The sequence below is a fragment of the Drosophila suzukii genome, chromosome 3 (genome assembly GCF_043229965.1).
Source record: "Drosophila suzukii chromosome 3, CBGP_Dsuzu_IsoJpt1.0, whole genome shotgun sequence".
NCBI classification, from domain to species: Eukaryota; Metazoa; Arthropoda; class Insecta; order Diptera; family Drosophilidae; genus Drosophila; species Drosophila suzukii.
Window position 1 is genome coordinate 5,889,856 of NC_092082.1, and position 19,423 is coordinate 5,909,278.

At 42.4% G+C, this 19,423-nt stretch overlaps 4 protein-coding genes and 1 long non-coding RNA gene across 10 annotated transcripts in view; 2 read left to right on the forward strand and 3 right to left on the reverse strand.

The window, feature by feature from the left end:
* Positions 1-2,586, reverse strand: part of LOC108012919 (uncharacterized) — a 50,982-nt gene extending 48,396 nt beyond the window's left edge. Inside the window, exons 1-2 of one of the 3 annotated variants that reach the window (XR_001767589.4) lie at positions 2,431-2,586; positions 431-716 (exon numbers count right to left, since the gene is read on the reverse strand). This is a non-coding gene — a long non-coding RNA (uncharacterized lncRNA). Of the gene's footprint in view, positions 1-430; positions 717-1,551; positions 1,567-2,430 lie in introns of those variants that run through there. The other 2 variants (XR_011604423.1, XR_011604424.1) reach the window with 2 other exon arrangements.
* Positions 2,587-2,907: 321 nt separating this feature from the next.
* LOC108013465 (uncharacterized) lies at positions 2,908-5,101 on the forward strand. Its single transcript, XM_017079341.4, has 2 exons — positions 2,908-3,064; positions 3,165-5,101. The coding sequence occupies exons 1-2, from the start codon at positions 3,044-3,046 to the stop codon at positions 4,599-4,601; spliced, it is 1,458 nt and encodes a 485-aa protein (XP_016934830.3). The 5' UTR covers positions 2,908-3,043; the 3' UTR covers positions 4,602-5,101.
* A 154-nt stretch (positions 5,102-5,255) lies between these two features.
* On the reverse strand, positions 5,256-6,754 carry Pbgs (Porphobilinogen synthase). The gene has a single exon (XM_017079342.4). The coding sequence runs from the start codon at positions 6,674-6,676 to the stop codon at positions 5,693-5,695; it is 984 nt and encodes a 327-aa protein (XP_016934831.2). The 5' UTR covers positions 6,677-6,754; the 3' UTR covers positions 5,256-5,692.
* A 407-nt stretch (positions 6,755-7,161) lies between these two features.
* Sms (spermine synthase) lies at positions 7,162-13,219 on the reverse strand. 3 transcript variants are annotated; one of them, XM_017079178.4, is made up of 4 exons: positions 12,867-13,219; positions 9,658-9,778; positions 9,174-9,296; positions 7,162-8,546 (listed from the first exon to the last, which is right to left on the reverse strand). In XM_017079178.4, the coding sequence occupies exons 1-4, from the start codon at positions 13,149-13,151 to the stop codon at positions 7,963-7,965; spliced, it is 1,113 nt and encodes a 370-aa protein (XP_016934667.2). In that variant the 5' UTR covers positions 13,152-13,219; the 3' UTR covers positions 7,162-7,962. The 3 variants fall into 3 exon arrangements, with proteins under 3 accessions (XP_016934667.2, XP_016934668.2, XP_016934669.2); XM_017079179.4 differs by lacking the exon at positions 9,658-9,778 and adding an exon at positions 11,008-11,119; XM_017079180.4 differs by having other exon boundaries at positions 9,658-9,766; positions 12,867-13,217.
* A 615-nt stretch (positions 13,220-13,834) lies between these two features.
* INPP5E (Inositol-3-phosphate synthase) lies at positions 13,835-17,772 on the forward strand. Of its 2 annotated transcripts, none has more exons than XM_017079410.4 (5): positions 13,835-13,936; positions 14,406-14,452; positions 14,526-16,047; positions 16,203-17,117; positions 17,199-17,772. In XM_017079410.4, the coding sequence occupies exons 3-5, from the start codon at positions 14,828-14,830 to the stop codon at positions 17,305-17,307; spliced, it is 2,244 nt and encodes a 747-aa protein (XP_016934899.2). In that variant the 5' UTR covers positions 13,835-13,936; positions 14,406-14,452; positions 14,526-14,827; the 3' UTR covers positions 17,308-17,772. The 2 variants fall into 2 exon arrangements, with proteins under 2 accessions (XP_016934899.2, XP_016934900.2); XM_017079411.4 differs by having other exon boundaries at positions 13,873-13,936; positions 14,406-14,456.
* The last annotated feature ends 1,651 nt before the right edge of the window (positions 17,773-19,423 follow it).

The window sequence follows — 19,423 nt, forward strand, 5'->3', positions numbered from 1 at the left end:
TTTCAAAATATGAAATTACCATATACTTAGATTATTTTATTATCAGAACCCGAGAGGAAAAAATGTACTTAAAGATATTATCAAGCAAATAGCTTCGCAGTTCATTTAATATATTTGCTCTAGATAATATTGACTGATAACTATAAAATGTTTAGCAGCACCATTCAGGTAACTTTGTATGTACATAGCCTACTTGTATTGAACTTACTCATCGCCCATTATCGACAGTATCGAAAGTAAATAAATTCACACGATTCGCCGACAGAGACAGAGAGTTATAGATATGGGGAGTTACTAACTGCTCTACGAGTAACTCTCAATGGAGCAAATACAAGTGGGCGGCATTTCGAAATACTCCAAAAGCGGGGCCAGGGTCAGGGGAATGTTACACGACAATGGCAAATAGCAAATATAACCGAATAAAACTCACCTGGCTGCAGATGGTGTATTTAATTTAAACGATGAGTTGCCAGCAGCAGAAACAGAAACATTGACCTCGGAACACTTTTCGACATTCGCCTTCGATGATAATTAAATACTCGTACGATTTTCGATTACACGCATTAATTTCTCGTAGTTTTATAGACTTTTTACAGGTTTTCGGTTAAAATAACGATAGATTTGTAGAGTTTTTAAAATAGCATGCACTGTTTATTGGTTAGTTTTCACTTCTGGGTTGGATGTTTTTTTAGAGCTATAATAGGGTTTTAACTGTGCTGTTTTAAGTGTTGTTAAATAAGATTTATTAATATATTTATAGGTATTATGTATTAGGGTTTAAGATAGTTTTCACATGTTTTAAGGTTTTCTTAAAATCTAATTTCATAGGTGTTGTACTATATTGCTGAATCATTTATGGCAAATGAAATTTTCTAACTCCCAATATTCTCTTGTTTTTGAGTTGACATTTAAATATTTCCAAGTGATTCCTGATCTGAATTCCCAATTTCGTTACTTTTTTTAGGGAACAGCTTGAACTCCCCGAAAGTGTAATAACATTTCAACGACCTACAAATACGAGCGGAATAAAGATGATTTAATTTAATGGGTTAGTCGCGGCGACTAAATGAAAAGCACCGAGATTGAGGTGTAAAATGAGGTAATTCCGAATTAAAAAGTCAGAGCTCAGGTAAAAAAAAAGAAAACAAAACCAAACAGGTTTTTTCCCGATGATAACAAGATGGAACCAAAAAAATATAATAAAAATGGGGAGAGGAAAGAGAGAAAAACCGGAAAGCTAGAAGCAAAGGCAGAAAGCTAGTCGTCCAGAAAGCGAAAAGCAGCTCCTAACTGTATATTTCCTATAAAGCAAATTTAAAGAAATCAAACCGAGCACATGTGTGCGGTTATAAGGCGACAAACATACAAGCAGACATACGGACACATGCATCATCTGTTTGTAAAATATTCAATGGAATCCAGACGCAAAGACAATTTGCAAAGACAGTCTCGCAATCGCAAAGGCAAAATAAAGAAATACCAATGGTAACACACAAAAAAACATGTACGAAAAAACTCAATTAAAAATAGTTGCACAAATTAATTATAAACCTTTTGGCGAATCGAAAATAAAACACGAGTTGTGGGCATTATTGATATTTTTAAATTTTTTGGCGTCACTGACACAATTCGCGCTCTCTCGCTCTCTTGTATTTGCCTTTTCTTTTGTTGCTTTGCATGTGTGTTTCTTTCCCTTTTTTGTTGTTGTTGTTGTTGCTGTCTTGTTTGTTGCTTCTTTTGCCGTGTGTCTCCTCTCTTTTACGAATGAGAAACAAACACAAGAATTCTCTGAATATTTTTTTTATTGCTGTGAAGAGCAAGGAAAAACAACAACAACAACAGCAAAGGCAACGGGCCTACACACAAACACAATCTCACACACACACACTCGCACAGCTCAAATTAGTTGAGGCAACAACAATAAGCGATGACTATTGTTATTTAAACACAGGCGTTTTTTTCCCATTCCCTGCAAAAGCCACGCGACAATTGTTATGTTTCGTATGCATTTAATTGAAATAAACCTTTAAAAACACTAAAAAACATTTAAATCAGCACAGTTTCGCGAAGCAAAGGCAATTACAAAACCAAACACTTGAGGGCGCCGCGACGCGTGCAAAAGAGACGGCAGGCGAAAAGACAAAGACAGCTGAGAATACGTGGAAGCGGCGATTTTCGATTTGTTTTGTTTTTGCCTTTGCCTTTGATCGTAATTTCCAAAATCATTTCTTTAAATCCTTGTTTAATCACAACTCTCACTACAATAAATGTACTTTCAAAACACAGTTATTAATAATAATAATGGTTTTTAGAAACACAATTAACAGCTAAATCTAGTGATATTTTCCCCGGCGATTTATCGAATCTTCCGATTTATTTTTTCACTTTTTTTTAATATTATTTTTTGTAAGACACGAAAATATATTTTACCAATGTTTATCGTGTTTATAGTTCTGAACGGTTAACGAAACAATAGCGCTCTTTTAATTGAAATGCGCGCCTCCGATGCAAAAAATAGAATGAACCCGACACGAAATTGAAAATGAAAACAAACTGGCAATGGTGTGCCCAGACTTGGACTAAGTAAAAAAAGTTGGATTCGCGGATGTTTGAACGTGTCAGAACGTAAGCAAACGTAAGCCACCGTAAGTGTCAGTAAAGGAAATACCAGAATAAATACCAGATTTAAAGAGTGAATTTCGATGAACGCCGTTAGACGCCGCGCAAGCCGCCAAACAGCTGACTTTTTAAAAAATCGCTATTTTTATTTCTTCTTTGTTTGATTATTTTAGACAGCAAGCAATTAGAATCAACTTTATAAGCCTCACTCAATGATTATTTTCCTTTCGAAAGTGACGTGAAAAACATCGATAGTCGCCATAAAACAACGAACATCGATGCATCGATGATTCCATCTATGTTACTCACCTCTAGCGGGTGTTCAACCCAGCTGATCGATCAAACAAAAAATATTGATACACAGAAATTGAGGAAAAAAATGCTCTAACTTTAGAAAGAGAAAGTTTTTATTAGCTCGGACAAAATGGACAAGAATCTAGATGAGGTGGGTATACATGTGGATTAACTTTCAGCCCTTTGAAAGTCTTTTCAATGGGTTTAAATTGGATGTTTTCTTATACACGCCCCATTTTTTCATCGCCCAGGTCAAAGGCACAGTGCAAAAGAAGTTCAATGAAATCCGTGCGGCATTGCATATGCGCGAAAAGCTGCTCCTCCGGCAACTGGAGGTGATAGCAAATACCCGACAGCAGCAGCAGATGCTGAAAAAGTCCACCGCTGAAGTGGAGAACTCAGATTCCAAGAAGGATCAAAGTGGAGTGCGTTTTCTTCCCGGAGAAGCCGAGGACACGGAGGAGAAGCTACTGACCGCCATCCGGAGCTTCGGTCACTTCCTGCTGGACAACAGTGACATGCAGCTAGCGCTCCAGGACTACCGCACCACGGGCCTGAGGAACGAGGACTACATAGAGCCCCTGGATGACCACGAGACCATGTACAAGTGCCTGCAGGATGGGCAAGGATCATATCTCGATTTGGACGAAGACGGCGCCCAGCCGGAGGCCATCGTGGTGGATTTTGCCCGCAACAGATCTCTCGTTGAAGACAATGCCAAGCGCTCCATTATCAACATCACCTTGCAAGAAGCCAAGGATCTGATAAAGAAAGCCAAGATTAAAAGGGATACCTATGTGCCTCCTTTGAACTTGGAGGAGCTGGACGACGAGCTGGAGTCTTCCATAGCCGAAGCCGTTTCCAGTTTGGGCCGAGAGACCTCGGTCAAATCGAAGAGCAGCATTCAAGAACCACCGAAATCTAAGAGTCGCAAGCAGCGCTTCAAGCCAAAGATCACCATCAACAATTGCAATGGGACTATCAACCTACGTAACATAGCCAGCCTGACTATCAATTGTGCCAGCGAGGAGGCGGTCAGTGCGGAGATTCCCTTGGCCAAATCTGCTGATTCCAGTACCACCGAACCCTCGAACTCCACGCCCACGACCACCGCTTCCAGTTCCAATTACTCCAGCAATGCCAGCTCCCGCTCGCAGTCTAAAAAGCAAAAGGCAAACAAAAAGAAGGAGAAAGCTGATCGCGAACCCAGCTCTGATTCCACGCCCACGCCTGGACAGGCCCAACGCTACGAGGAGACCGAGATCCATGATGTCACCTGCGATTTCTACAATCGCCTTCTCAACGAGATCAAGAAGAGCATGGTGGAAAAGCCGCGTAGGACTTACCACCAAGTGGCGGAGCCGGTTCAAGCTGCTGCTGCCGATTCCAGCTGCGATGCCAATTCCAATCCCAGGCAGTCGGCTCCCAAGCAGGAGCCTGTTTCGACCACCACATCTGTTACACAGAGCGAATCGGGACCACAAGTGCAGCCGGGCAAAAGGCTAATCCTCAAGAACTTCGAGAACCTCAAGATCATCCTGGAGGCGAACAGCGGCGACGAGGACTCGTTCCACCCCGTTCAGATCGAACAGTGGCTGGCGGAGATCATCTCGGAAACAGACCTGGAGCCCATGCAAAACACGGATATCCTGGAGCATAGCCGCATCCACAGCAGCGAGACCCCCTAGAGCTGCGGGTCCACCTATTTATCCTTAATGCACTCAGTATTTTCTCTAGCTATAGCTTCCTTAATTTGTTTTTACTTTACATTTTAATTTTAGTTAGTTTTGATTTCTCAAAAGACATGTTTTTATTTCCAATTTAAACTAATATTGGCGGAAATGGAGTTAAACAAGTTTTATATATCTCAGTTTTAATTTTCCTACCAAATCATTTTCGTTGAATCGAAAATAATGAAGTTTGTATTGAGTTACATTAATTGCTAAATGTCATGAAAATTGTAACATTTGCTCCAATCCTTTTCCGCCAAGTTTTTAACAGAAACAAAAACCTTCTCGGTTACTTATACGTACTTAATGCATTTCATTTTGTGATTTTTATCCTTTTGTAAGACTTGAACTCGTACCAATTTAGCAAGTAAGCTCCAGGCAGTGTTCAGTGCTCACCGTAGCCCATTTGTAAATGCAATCGAAGAGTCCACATTAAAGTGTTAATTGCCATCACAAAATGAACAGCTTTCGCTGAAATCTTTTGATTTGTAGTCACTGGATCGACCGGTTCGACAGCTTGAATTTCGCCATGCAATTGAAATTCGGAGTGTACCCATGCCCATTAGAATTCCAAATCCGATTGACGACAATTGATAAGAACATTAAAATATGCATTCTATTTGTGTGTGTATTTGCGCGTATGGAGCGAGGCACTCTAACTAAAAGCACTTTTAATGGTGATTGACGATTAGAGTGGACCTCTGTAGGGAGTAAAGGTGATACCTTAAATATCATCAACTGTCATATGAAGAGCTTATCGCTCATAAGTAATAGCCTTAGTCTTATTAAAAAGCTTAATCCATTAATGAAATATTTTGGTCCCTAAATCCAAGTGAATATGAGTTTGTTCGTATTATTAGTTTGATGTCTTGTCTATGGAGTGCTCTTTATAAATACTTAGAAACTCATTCTAAATATATTTGAAAATATTGCACTATTTTATATGCTAAAAGCGATACAATTACCAAAATACAGCTCTATAAAGTCCACTCTAATCTACATGAAAATGGTTTTAAGACATCGAAGGTTACGCATTTGAGGTAGACAATTTATTTAACCCTTCCGATGATATCCAGCAGGAAGGGCGTGTAGTAGGTGATGATGCAATCTGCGCCAGCTCTTCGGAAACCCTTCATGGCCTCCAGCACGGCCTCCTGGAGGTCAAAGGCTCCCGCCTTGGCAGCATGATACAGCATAGCGTACTCCCCGGATACCTGGTAGACATACAGCGTGTGATACGGGTAGGAATCCTTGGTGGATCGCAGGATATCCAGATAGGGCATGCCGGGTTTGACCATCAGCATGTCTGCTCCTTCGGACACATCACGCTGGATGGCTCTCATGGCCAAGCTACGAGAACCACTGGGAAGCTGATAGCACCTACGGTCACCGAATTTCGGAGCAGATTGAGCCGCCTCCCGGAAGGGTCCGTAGAAATTGGAGGTAAACTTGGCGGAGTAGGCCAGCAGGGACACACTGTTCATTTCGGCATCGATGAGGGCCTGCTTAATGGCCTTCACCCGGTTGTCCATCATGTCCGAAGGAGCCACAATATGGGCACCAGCCTTGGCATAGGCCACAGCAATCTCAGCTATCCTCTTGATGCTGGGTCCATTCTCCAGACCCGTTTCGCCTAGGAGACCACAGTGGCCATGCGAAGAATATGGACAAATACAAACATCACAGGCGATCAGAAGATCCGGAAACCATTCTCGCAGCTTGGGAAGAGCCTTAACCACCGGGTTCTTGGCTGAATCCGCATTGGAGGCCTGTTCGTCCTTCAGTTCCGGCTCCACCACGCCAAACAGCAGCACCGATGACAATCCCTTGGCCACCAGTGGCTGCAGGTGCTCCCTCAGGCGATTCAACCCGAATCTCGATATTCCCGGCATGCTGGCAATCGGCTGTACATCATCATCGCTGCTCACAATGAACACCGGATACATCAGATTGTGCGGCGCTATCTCGCATCCCGACTCCTGCAGCAAGCGCAGGGTGGCGTGGTGCATCCCACTGTGTAGTTTCCGCTCCATGGTGACCGGTTAGCTCCAGGTGAAAATAAAAACCAACGTAACAAGTGAAACTAACGTCCAAGTGCTTGTCGCAGGGCCATATTTAGTACCTCCTCCATTGCGCGGTTTTCCAACACTTTCATGTTGGGTGTAAGGTAGGGTGGTTCTCTATAATAAAAATACAAAAACCTAGATAACACTTATTAAAAAAAAACACATTTTTCGATATCTTAACCATAATTAAGATAAGAATACACTGCGTATGAGTAATATAATTTTTCTTGCATTTATATAAAATTTTATATTCTCTGTTCCTAAAATTTTAAAATATACAGATCTTAAAAAAAAATAATGTATATATTAAATTAAGAATTAAAATCTGACTTAATGAATAAGGCAAAGAATAAAATATTTATTTTTAGAGGCTTAATAAACGAGAATTACCAAAATACCAGTAAAGCATTCCAACACTTTTCAATTCATATACCTCCCAAAATAAAACAAAGTTCTTACATTTCTGCATACGACTATTTATTAACTTTGTGGTTTTCCCGTTTAAAATGTTTGGTATTAATCGTTATTACAGCATTAAAAGTTGGTGTTTTCTGCTACGCTTCCTCACACCCTCATGCACACATTCTCGACCGGGCCCTCCCCGCTTCAATTTGCTCTTTAATGGTTAACTAAACATATGCTCTACATATATAGATTTACACGTTATACGAAATATTACAAATAGTTGGCCAATATGCTATGCTTTGGCGTAATTCAAATAAACACGAATACATAAGTTATTTAGCCTGTCCTTGCTTAAAGGTTGTACTTTTGACTTAATTTTAGCTTTGAAATCAATGGACGAGAAACGGAACTAAAGCCTAACTTAAGCGTAAACGAATTGGGTTAAGTATTTGGTTTGGTTTTCAATTGTAAGTAACAGCCATTGGAAGTGCGTGTTTTCTTTTGTTTGGGTCTTGTTGCGATGGTTTCGTTGATGGCGATTAGCTTGTGCTTTCGATTTTACGTTTGATGGACTAAGAAACCAGTGTGTGGTGATAGTGCACACGCTTCTTTCGACGTCTGGGTCGTGGTTTTAATTGTCCCACATTCCCATTAGTTCTATCCTCCTGCTCCTCACGTCCTGTGGTTGCTGCTCCATGGAGAGTGACTGTGTAGGAGTGCAACTGGAGCATCACTCCGACGGTTCGTGATTCCTGACTTATGCTGTGTGATGCTGGTGTGTGACTGGCGATTGGTGGTGCGCCAGAAGTAGCTACTGCTGCTGCTGCTGAGGAATCCCCCTGAGCTTGTCAGGCGAAGGTCACTTGGTAGAAGAGCCACTCTTCCATGAACGACGGCACAAACGCCTTGGTGGTGGTGAACTTCACCTTGGGACGCAGCAGATTCAACTGCTCCTCGAAGAGACGCAGCTGCACCTTGCAGGTGGACCCATTGCCGTGGGTCAAATACTTTCCATCGGGCTTCAGCACTTTGAACGAGTGCTCGAAGATGGTGCGGATAAAGTCCCAGGTCTCGCCCTCCGGCACATCGGTTATGGGTATATCCGTGAGATCCCCAAAAACGTAGTCAAACTTGCGGCCCTCGCCGATGAACTTCTTCAAGTACTCCACACAGTCGCCCACAACTATCTCGTACTGGTCCGTCTTGCGCTTCTCCAGCACATCGCCACAAATCACGCTGAGGTATTTGTTGCAAGTCTGCATCACTAGCTCATCGATCTCCAGCATCACCACGTGCTTGGGATTCTCCTTGAGCAGCTCGTACAGCAGGGCGCCATCGCCGCCGCCCAGGATGCAGATCTCCTTGCCCTCGTAGTTCTCCACGCCGCGACACATCAGGGTCTCCGTGTAGATCAAATCAGATTCAGCAATATCTGTAAAGGAACAAGTTTGGAAATTTATTTATTAATTAGCAGATAATTAAAGAGACTTGGTAAAAAATGCTATACTTATAAAAATTTCTGGGTGTAATAGGTGTTAACCTATTCTAGGGTTTTTATTGCCGTTAACAGCAACAGTTCATGATTTTGAATATTACAAAATTTGTATTTTGGTTTTCAGATTAACACAAATAAAATATGCTTTTAAGAAAACCATTCATGGTATAGTTATTTAAGATGTAATGGCATCCTAGCGTGTTATTGAATATTCATTATTTGGCAGCTAGAAAACGACCGTGATGTTAAAACCATGTTTTTTAAACCGTTTTCCATAAGGAAATTATTTTAGTTTAGTCATAATTATTTAGTCAGCAACTGTTCGTGATGTTGAATATTTATTTTCCGGCAGTAAAAAATAGCCAATCATATTGAATACATATTTTTGCCAATTCTTAGCATGCTAAAATTTGTATTGAATTAAACAAAACTTTAAAAACCCCCATTCTTTATCCAGGCAATTGCATGTGACCTTTAGTGCAGCACCTCTGCCAATCGATTGGTGACCCTGACACCGTTCGCGCATCCATGTGTAAATATAAAACGTATTATATCCCTACTTACTCTGCAGCTCGTCCAGCAGCAGCATGTTGCCCAGCGTCTTCGAGTGCATGATTTGAATCTTCTGGAAGGGCGAACGGCCCTCATACACAACCTTGTCGATGTCGTACTCGATGATGCGCTCATCTGCGGAAGAATTAGTGATAGATTAGTGATGTCTCAATGTTCTCAATATATTCGATATTGGTTACACTAGTACTGATTTGGGCTCAATTGTTATAGGCAGCGCATGCAGAGAAACAAGTTTAGACAAACGAAATGCACTCTTACGGAAACAAAAGAGATGCGGAAACTCAGAAGAAAATGGCTGAAATGATCTATCATGCTGGGTGCCACTAGAAGAACTCTGATAACATCAGCTCGGTGGTGCTGCATACGCTCAACGATCATACGTTCACACATTTCGGATGACATACAGTAGCGGTAGTACGAGTAGTGGTTGCTCTATTTGCAATATGGATAACCAAACGGATTGGGATTGCCTTACCTGCCGTTGGGAAGTACCTGGAGACATCGCCGCGCTTCAGCGTCGGCAGCTTCTGGGCCTTTTTGGCCTTCAATTTGATTGCCAGGCCACTCTCCAGGGTCCTACCCGTCTGCATGAGTTCCTTGGCGTTTTCATTTTATATATTTTTTTTTTTGTTCGAACGTGATGTGTTGTTATTGCAGTTGAAAGTTCAGGAACCAACAATGAGCGAGCGTACGACGAGGAGCGAGTACGATATCAATTTCGAGGCGGGGCAGGTGACACATGTGCGTTGGGGCAATAGTTTCAATAGTTTACACATTTATTCACAGTTCGAGGCAATTTTGGTGGAATTTGGTCCAGGAGATGTGGCAGCGGTTGTTCATGATGATCGATGAACGTTCGTGTATCGATGGATTAGATATGAAAATAAAAAGTAATTCAAATTAAAAATAATTCCAATAAAGTGGGTATGCTCAGTTGCAGTGATGCCAAGGGCTATTTTAAAATGTGTTTTCCAACTAACCTATGCTTTTTGCAAATGCTGCAAATCAAAATCAAGATTAATTGGGCGAAATCAAAATTATAATTAATTACTGAATAAGCATGTTAGAGAATTACTTTCGCTCTTCATTTTTCAATACGCTTACTTTTTAAATTGTTTTTGTACTCAAATAGTATGTTTATAGACAAAAAATGGTTTGATTGACTACCTACTTATAATAGTTTCTTATAGGAAATGTTTTATATAAATTCGATTCTATTTATATTTAGTACATTTTAAAAATGCATACAAGTCAAAAATTAAATAAACCTGAAATACAAGAGTTAGGGGTGTACAAAAATATATAACAAAAAATAAATATCAGACCCGAAAAGTCAAAGATTAAAGAACATTGGCATCACTGCTGAAAGATACAAGGACCGTTTGAAAGATAGGACAAACTAGCATGCAGGAACTCCCTAGAGAAGTAATCCCCCTAGAAGGTAACGCTAGGCTAATATGATCTGTAGACGTGGAAGTGTGCAAAGATAACGAGGCGGATCAAATTCTTGTGAGGGAATGTCGACTTGGTGAATTTACAGTCTGAGATTCTGTATCCCAGGCAGGTGTCCAATTCAGGTGAGAGTCATGAGGGTTTTTTTATTTTTTTTGTATTTTTTTGCAGTGGCGGCAATCGGAAATACTAGTGGAAAAACTGCACAGGTGTTCTAGATTCTGCAGTGGAATTTTGAAAGAGAATTTCGGCATATATTGTAGGTTGTATGTAAAGTGATTTCGAGTAAATATATATTTATTGCAAATGGAACTAGCAGGAACTTAACTGGATTTTAATTGATTGTACATAAGTTGCATTAAGTTCGACCAACCTGAGCTAGTCATGTATATGTCGATATATCCACCTCGCTTAATCGGGGGCAAGTACTTGGACCGATCGGAATCAAATTTCTGTCGCAAAATCAGTTCCACTGTGCGCATGGCCTGCAATGGTAATTTCCTTTATTTAGGTCCTTGAACAACGGATGTGCATATAAGGCAGGCAGCCTGCGGCGGGGCACGATGACTAAATTAAAATGTAATGGAAGGTGACCTTCAACTACCCAGCGGAAAACTCTTCAAACGGCCCACCACTCACACCAAAAACCGCGACACAGGCAGCCCGGCCCATCAGAAACTATTTTTAGTCCAAATACTTGATACTTATGAAAAAGGAAAGTGAACAGAACGAAAAAGGGAATATATAGCGCACATGCAAATGTGCATGTGGCGATGTGAGTGCAGGCATATTGCAAAATCACAAAAATTACAATAGAAGGCTTAGCCACACGCGGTTTGCGAAATCCACCGACAAACAGCAAACAGTCGTAAACAGAAAAACGATGCCGGCTAGATAAGGAAAGTTCCACACTCATGAAAAGAACAGCTGCGATCAATACAATAGCGTATTGGTACATATAGGTTATCCTCTTCAATTTGTTATTTATAAATAATAATTCGAGACATTTTAATTGCACTTGCCGAGGAACAGCAGGTTTATGCACAGTCTTTCATATTAAAATGTGACTCCCTCGGAATGTTTCAATCATTATTCGTAACCAGTAGCATCTGATACAAATTTGTATGTTATTGTAAACTAATTTTCCTACTATTATAATAAAACTACAAGTTCTATTTGAATCCGTCCCTTACTAATAATTTTAATGATAAATTATTCATTTTTTGAGCTCAAAATGTTTATATATTCTTTTTAAAAAATAAATCTTCTTCAATGGTTTAAATAACGTCAGTTTTATATGTTATGTTATGTTTCCGCTTTTTTAAGATCTATTGAAAATCGATTGGATCGTATTATTATGCCCTCTAGTGTTTGGCTATAGGCAAGTGTATAGGCATACACGGAAATGGTTTTTATTTTGTCGCTTTATAGATGTACTTATTTAAATGACGAAAGATATTTAGAATATTGTAATAGGCTCTTCCATTTTCCACTGAAATGGAGAGTAAATTGCTTTCTTTTCATATACCATGTGATGTTTAATAAACAGAAACCCTAGTTTAAGAGATTTTGGTTATTATCGCACTTTACAATGTTTGCCTATGAGATTATAGACATTGATGATGCGTCTGGGTCTTGTAAAAAAAATAGTCAAGCTAAAAGCTTTAAGTAAAGAATTGCATTTTATATGTGCCTGCCTATTTTATGGACTTTATAGGCAGTGTTTCATTGTAGTTATTGTATAAGAACCATGACCGCGTCAATCAATAGATCTCGGATAGAGCCCACGTGCGCCGCCCAAAGGCGAAAGAAAAACGGGACTGGGGCTGCGAGTTAACCTAGCAAAGCCCAGCTGAAAATGCGATGTGTTACAGAGGTGTTAGATAATAGAACTAGGGAAAGTGCTGTGGTGCTGGGTGGGGGCCACTTGAGGCCAAGGGCGGTCGAATTGACCCTGACCAAGTGCCGGGCCTTTGGGCACGGAGTATGGTCAAGAACATACCCCCACCTACCCCACATACCAAACACACCCACATGCATTCATCATATACGAACAGCATTCGGGTGTATGTGTATATGGGGGCGCGGAAAATCAATTTTACTTGGTGGGTGGCAAAACCCTTTCCCAATCTAATCAGCCGCGACACGAAAGGTGGGGGTAAAAAGTGGGTGGTGCTTTTGGGGGTTTGGTTGCAGCTTTCAAAATAAGTCTACACAGGACTTCCTACGTACGTCAAAGGATATGAGGGGCTCCTTGCCGTCGGGCAGGAAGTACTCCACGTTGAGTGTCAGCAGGCCGTGCTGGAAGATCCGGCAGGTGACCACCGTGTCCTTGTTCTCGTGCAGCACCGCAAAGTAGCCGTTTTCCGGCGACTCCATCGAGTAGGCCAGCTCCAGCTGGGGGAACAGGTGCTCCAGCTCGTTCCGCAGGATCTTGGCCACCTGCTGGCGCGCCTCCTCGTCGGCGGTCTTGTCCTTGTCGAGCGTGAAGTCGAACAATATAGTCTGGGCCGCCATGGTGTTGAATTCGCGCTAATCCGTAGAGCTGTAGAACCGCGTACCCGAAACGAAATACTAGTGATGGGAATTCCGAGCACCGATACCAACTCGATTTCGATTGGTCACTAGTGTGGCTGTGAATCTTAGTAGGGTAAATATACCAAAACTTGTGAATAAATTTAAATTTATTTTGAACTTAATTATGCAGTGTGGAGAAATTTTAAAAAATGCTGAATTTATTGAGAATGGTGGTTGCAAAATTATCATTGTATTTAAAATATATAAAATAGCTTGTAATGTTAATTTGAGGTATTTAAAAATATCTTGCTTCTTACTTTTGGCGCTCTTTTAAAACTTGACATATCTTCACTCTAATGTTATTTTATGAAGTCTGTTTTTGTATATTATATAAACAATTAAAAACAAATTAAGTTAAAATTCAAATATTTTTGATTGATACAACTAATCAATTAAAAAAATTGTAGGCTATAATGTATTTAGATATATCAACAAATTCGAAATGAAATATATAGAGGTATTTATTTTATAGCAAGCCCAAAGCTCAGTACTCTACTATTAAATTTCAAATTGTTTGCTTGCTCAATTTATTAAACAAATAAAAATATTTTAAAAAATGCCATTGTTATTCGTGTCACGAAACAGCAACCCAAATCACCCCCGCAGTTATCGATAAATTTCTGGCGAACCTATCGGCCTCTGGCTACCCACTTTTGCCACCCCTAAATCGCAGTTCCCACGGTACGGTGCTCCAAATTTTCGGCTGTAAACAACATCAAAAAGCGGTAATGCTCATAAAATTACATAAATTGCACAGATGACAGCAGCATAAAGGCGAAGAAAGTACAGTGCGAGACATAGAGAACACACCAGAAACGGATTCCTGGCGCACCTGAACCTGAACTTGAACATCGCGATTGTTGTTGCTGCTTTTATGCTAGACGTAGGCCAACAAAACAACAACAAGGCTGCTGGCGGCAACAATGGTCTGCTAATTATAAATCTCTCGATCCCAGAGAATCGGGTAGCATTGTGCTCGTGCTGTTCAGATGTTCTGATGTTGGGTGCTCTGTGCTCAGATGTGTGGGCGCCGCAGCATGCCAATGTTGTTACGTCGTCGGCAGAGCGACCACCCCTCTGCGCCCAACCACCCCCCAAATCGCCCACAATCCACCCCCCTTTTCTTTTTTTTATTTCGCGGTGGTGTCGCCACAGTTATTACCCAGCATATTGATTTTCTCTGAATCCTTTCAGCTACCGGCCCCAAGGATCCCCTATGTATTATATTCATTTGCCTGCAGGTGAGTAAGTTTATTATAGCACCCTTGGTATTACCAACCCACTTGACTGTTTGCCTTCATTTAAATCTTGCAGGGCCGCACACGCAATCCCCGGCAGTCAACCCAATTAGCCTGATTTCGTCTACGTCATCGCCGGGCCCAAAATAATTTGCATTGCGGCCAGCCGAAACGCCGGACCAAAGTCGCATTTGCATTGTGCGCTCGATGACGTCTGGCTTCACTATTTATATGGCTAGCGGCCAGAGGCCATAGCACAATGAGCTGGGTTCGAGAGATCCGACAGATAGCGACAAATTAACTTGACAAAAGGCGGGCATCGTGATGACCACTTAGCACCTTGGATGATAGAATCATTTGGTTCGGACAACAGCCACCATGCAGCACAGCAGCGCGGGAAGCGAGGAGCGGATAACCAGTTCCACTAGCAGCCCGAGATCTGGCCACAAATCCGCTGGCTCCCTATTCGGCTTGCTGAGCAAGCGACCCAGTAAAGTAGAACCACATCCCGTGACTCCCGAATCGCCAAGACTCCAGCAAAGACCCGTGTCCGCCTGCGGGCAATACGATGTGAGTTTCGCCAAATGCAATGCGGAGACCGCTGGAAACCATGTTAACAACAATGGCAGTGCCCACAAGAGCCAAACCCTGCCGCTGGAAAAGTCACACAGCGGGCTGATAAGCTTTCACAGGCGTGCCAAGCCAAGTTGTTCGAAAGCGAAGAACCACTCGCACCGCCACAGCACAGATGCGGGTTCCCAGAGCGACGGAGGAGCCGATGTGGTGATGCGGCGCAAGTCGCCCAAGCACAGATCACCAAATCACAATAGATTCAGCCATCAATTCAGTCTGTGCTGCAAGGCGGAGAAGAAACCGATGACGCCACCGGTCACCGTGCGATATAACTCCATACCGGACAGCAACAACGTTTTGCGACGCGACAACCTCTCTCTAAGCTGGAGTATGGTGGATAACAACTCGGGGTCGCTGAACTCCAGCGAAGGATCCTCGCACCGACCGCGTCCGTCCAGCGAATGCGCCAGTGCCCCGGAGTCACCGGTAGCCAGTAAAACCTTCTTCGCCCACTGCAGCCCGGCGGCGGCCAGTGCTTCGGTGGCCCGGAGCGAAAGCCTGCAGAATCGGTCGCCCATCCGACCCATTGCAGTGTCCGCTTGTCGTTCCCGTCTGCGTTTAAAGCTCTATCCACCGGGACAAGAATTGCCACCCGTCCAGGCCGTCGAGGAGCCGGGAGATATTAAAAGAGCCACTACGCCGCAGCATATGTCTTCGCCCAATATTGCCACCCAGCCAGATGGAATAGAACCGATACAAGAGCAACCAGGCGTAAGGTTTATGTCACATGAGAACATGACCCTTCAACGGCAAGGATCGGGATCCAACTTGGCCCGCCAGACTCTGATGGCGGCGCATGCATTGAACCTCATCCCGGCGGATAAGGCCAGGGAACGGAGTTTCCTAGATGGCAGGCTGGGGTCGTCTTCGCTTTTGGGACCCAGTGAACTAGGCCGCGTGTTGCCGCAAAAAGAGGTCACCATTTTCGTGGGCACTTGGAACATGAATGGACACCATCCACCCAAGTAAGTATAAACCCCAGAAAACGAAGGCAATGCACAAATTGTTTAATGCAATCCACTTAATAAAGAAATTGCACGTTGGTATTTGCATTTGAATTATTGTATTGAATATTTTATCACGTTCAAACGTTTTTGATTGTAATATTCTTCAATTGCAGGCAACTAAATGACTTTGTGCTACCGGTCAATGTGGAGCACGTTCCTGACATTGTGGTCATGGGCACACAGGAGTCCACCCCCGACCGCTTCGAGTGGGAAGTCACCATTCAGGAGACCCTGGGACCCTCTCACGTGCTCTTCCACGCCACGACTCTGGGCACCCTACACTTGGCTGTGTACATGCGGCGGGATTTGATCTGGTACTGCTCGGTTCCCGAGGACGCCTCTATGTCGGTGCGCACGGGATCCGCCTTTCGCACAAAGGGAGCTGTAGCCATATCCTTTTGCCTGTTCGGCACCTCCATGCTGTTTGTGACCTCGCATTTAACGGCGCACCAGCAAAAGGTGAAAGAGCGTGTGTCGGATGTGAAGCGAATTATCAATGCCCTGGACTTGCCTCGCAATTTGCCCAATCTGCGGCATAAGAACAAGGACGTAACGCAGAACTTTGACAATGTCTTCTGGTGCGGCGATCTAAACTTTAGGCTAGGCGAGCCGCGTGAGAAGCTGCTGGAGTGGATTCAGAACACCAAGTTTCCGCTGCCGTCGCACCTGCCGCATGGCTACATGCACACGGATCAGTTGACTTCTGTTCTGGCAGATGGCGCCGCCTTCCGAGGATTTATGGAGGCGAACATCACATTTCCACCCACGTACAAGTACGATCCGGGCAGCCAGAACTTTGACACCTCGTCAAAGCAGCGAGCGCCTGCTTACACAGATCGCATCCTCTATAAGTACCGCCAAATGCAGGGACTAGTCATCCGTCGCCAGACCCTTGTGCCAGGCGTTTCCACGCCCACGCAGCCCTATGTCCAGTGTCTACTTTACGATTCGGTGCCGTCGATAACCACGTCGGACCACAAGCCGGTGTGGGCGCTCTTTCGAACACTCATTCGTGCGGGAACCGATGCGTAAGTAATGGCAAACTTTCTATTGCCATTACCGCTTTTTCTTTCAACTGTTCCTAAACATAACCGTATTATTTTTTTTAGAATTCCCCTGGCTGCTGGTCTCTTCCATCGCGACATTTACCTGGAGGGAATGCGTCGGCGCTTGAATAACCAATATACCGGTGCCTCGGCGGTATGCGTGCTACAGTAAACTACTGAGATGATAACCAAAGCTAGGATAGTAAACCTTCGGCAGGCCTTCTTTTGGCCACCCACCCACAGTGGAATCTGTTTAGTCATTTACTTGAATCTCAAAGTGCTAGTCAAAGCTTTCCTACGGTTGTGTGACGCCCTTGCATTACCCCGATTAGATTGTTATCTAGTGCGCTGTCGGATACCGAAATAACGATTTAACCATGAGTTACCCTGCAATGCTGCGGTAGTTCTTAGGCGCTGCCTTTTGCCTCGAGGCCTTAGTCGTAATACGTTCCTTAAGAGATAATTGAATACATACTCGAGCAACAAATCTGTACCTCTACTCTGAAGCACAAGCTTAGTCCGTAGTTAAACTAAATCTGTTAGTTAAAGTTTAGTCAAATATTTAAATGAAATCGAAATATGAATTACTTTGAATGTGTAATCTAAACTAGCAGTAAATATACTATATGAATCTGAAGGGAGAGCTTTATTACTTGTTGAAATACTATAATATTTATTGTTAGATTTATAATTTTATCTTTATTTAGTTTTTATAAGAGTTACTGTTGAATTATGTATAGTGAAGTTGATTATTTTGTATAATTTGCAAACCAAATGAAGTTTTTAATTTGTTTTAAGCAAGCGATAAGTTCTTGTTTACTTTTATTAAACGATTAAACGGCGGTGCTTTTCGGATCCTTACTTAAAAATCGAAATTGTGGCGAAAGGCACTCGACAAAAACAAAATGCACATGCTGTGGGGTCGTTTATTCCCCGAAAATTCGCCAAAAACGACCGGAACGAGCAATTCCTACCCATCCCCGCGGCAACCAATACACCACTCGGACACACACACGCAAATATGTTAAACTTTTGACCAATTTCAACTTGAGTTGGTTGCCATCGGACGCACTCCGGGGGCAGCAATTTATTGGATGGCTATGGCGATTGGATGGCGCTTGATGGCCATGCTGCAGTCACACTGCCACTGGCACCGCCACTTGTGCGCCAAACAAGTGGCCTCGCGGTCTCCTACCACCCACCTCCACAGCCCAATTCCATCCACCTCGTCCTGTAGCTGCAACTCCACCCCGAAAAGCTGGTTGCCATTTGTGGTTACTGTATATGAGTGCGAGACTTCGGATAGCGAGGGCAGATCGAGGAGTATTTTGTATCTTGGAAGTCGAAAGAGGGCAACTTAAATTTTTTTATCAAAACAACTCTTAAATTTATTTTTTTTTGTTGGTATTTTATAGTTTACAATGTTTGAAAGATTAAAAATTAATTTCAAGGCCTGAAAATTATTTAATTTTTAAAGCTAGACCGGAAGATAATTCGGAATTCTCTTAATGGACATCATGGTATTGACATGGTGTACTTGTTATATACTCAACATGAAATGAGATATAATTAAGTAATGTTATATATACAGCACTAAACCTGCATGAGCTTAAATTAAAATTCTAATGTATTAATATTTTTACTATTGTATATGGTGGCATATGGGATTTGTCATATGTTATTGTCACCCACCTTGATTATGTAGCTATCGCGTATTATCTACAGAATTAAATTGGTACAAGTAAAAATTAAAGTTCTAATGATTTAATATTTCTAATTGAAGTTATCTAATTGTCTAAAAAAATCTATAATATATATCTGTTTTTAAAAAAGAATTTACTTATAAATATTTATAGTTTTTTATATATATATAGATTTATTTTAGGTTTATTGACGTTACTCCCCTCGATAATGTGGCCATCCATCCGGGTGTTCCAACCAGTTGTCAAAAATCCGTTTTCGAAACCGATTTTGAAGAAGTCGGTGTTTAAAGTATCCCCCCAGACGCTCTAGAATCCGTTTGTATTGGCCATTTCCGCTTTGAGTGCCCCCATGAGACCCATGGAACTCTGATGGGAGGCCAGGGAATTTGTTTAAAAAAACGAGAAACAATTTCGGATGCAGTTTTTTGCGCTGCGGTTAGCGGATGGCATTGCTGGGTGCTGCTATTATTGTTTTTTCTGCTGCTGCCGCCTGTAATTCATAAAGTTTTTGGCGCAATGCATTCTTTTTGGTTTCGCCTTGGGGCATTGGTTGAAATTAGTTTGCGGCGGTTGGCGAAATAATAT

Coding starts and splice junctions, on each gene's coding strand:
- Sms (XM_017079178.4), bottom strand. CDS start 13,151: ATGGCGGCCCAGACTATATTGTTCGACTTCACGCTCGACAAGGACAAG. Junction 9,779..12,866: donor AGCCCCTCATATCCTTTGAC/GTACGTAGGAAG, acceptor GAAAACGCCAAG/GAACTCATGCAGACGGGTAG. Junction 8,547..9,173: donor GCTGCTGGACGAGCTGCAGA/GTAAGTAGGGAT, acceptor GTTCCTTTACAG/ATATTGCTGAATCTGATTTG.
- LOC108013465 (XM_017079341.4), top strand. CDS start 3,044: ATGGACAAGAATCTAGATGAG. Junction 3,065..3,164: donor TGGACAAGAATCTAGATGAG/GTGGGTATACAT, acceptor TTCATCGCCCAG/GTCAAAGGCACAGTGCAAAA.
- INPP5E (XM_017079410.4), top strand. CDS start 14,828: ATGCAGCACAGCAGCGCGGGAAGCGAGGAGCGGATAACCAGTTCCACT. Junction 16,048..16,202: donor AATGGACACCATCCACCCAA/GTAAGTATAAAC, acceptor CTTCAATTGCAG/GCAACTAAATGACTTTGTGC. Junction 17,118..17,198: donor ATTCGTGCGGGAACCGATGC/GTAAGTAATGGC, acceptor TATTTTTTTTAG/AATTCCCCTGGCTGCTGGTC.
- Pbgs (XM_017079342.4), bottom strand. CDS start 6,676: ATGGAGCGGAAACTACACAGTGGGATGCACCACGCCACCCTGCGCTTG.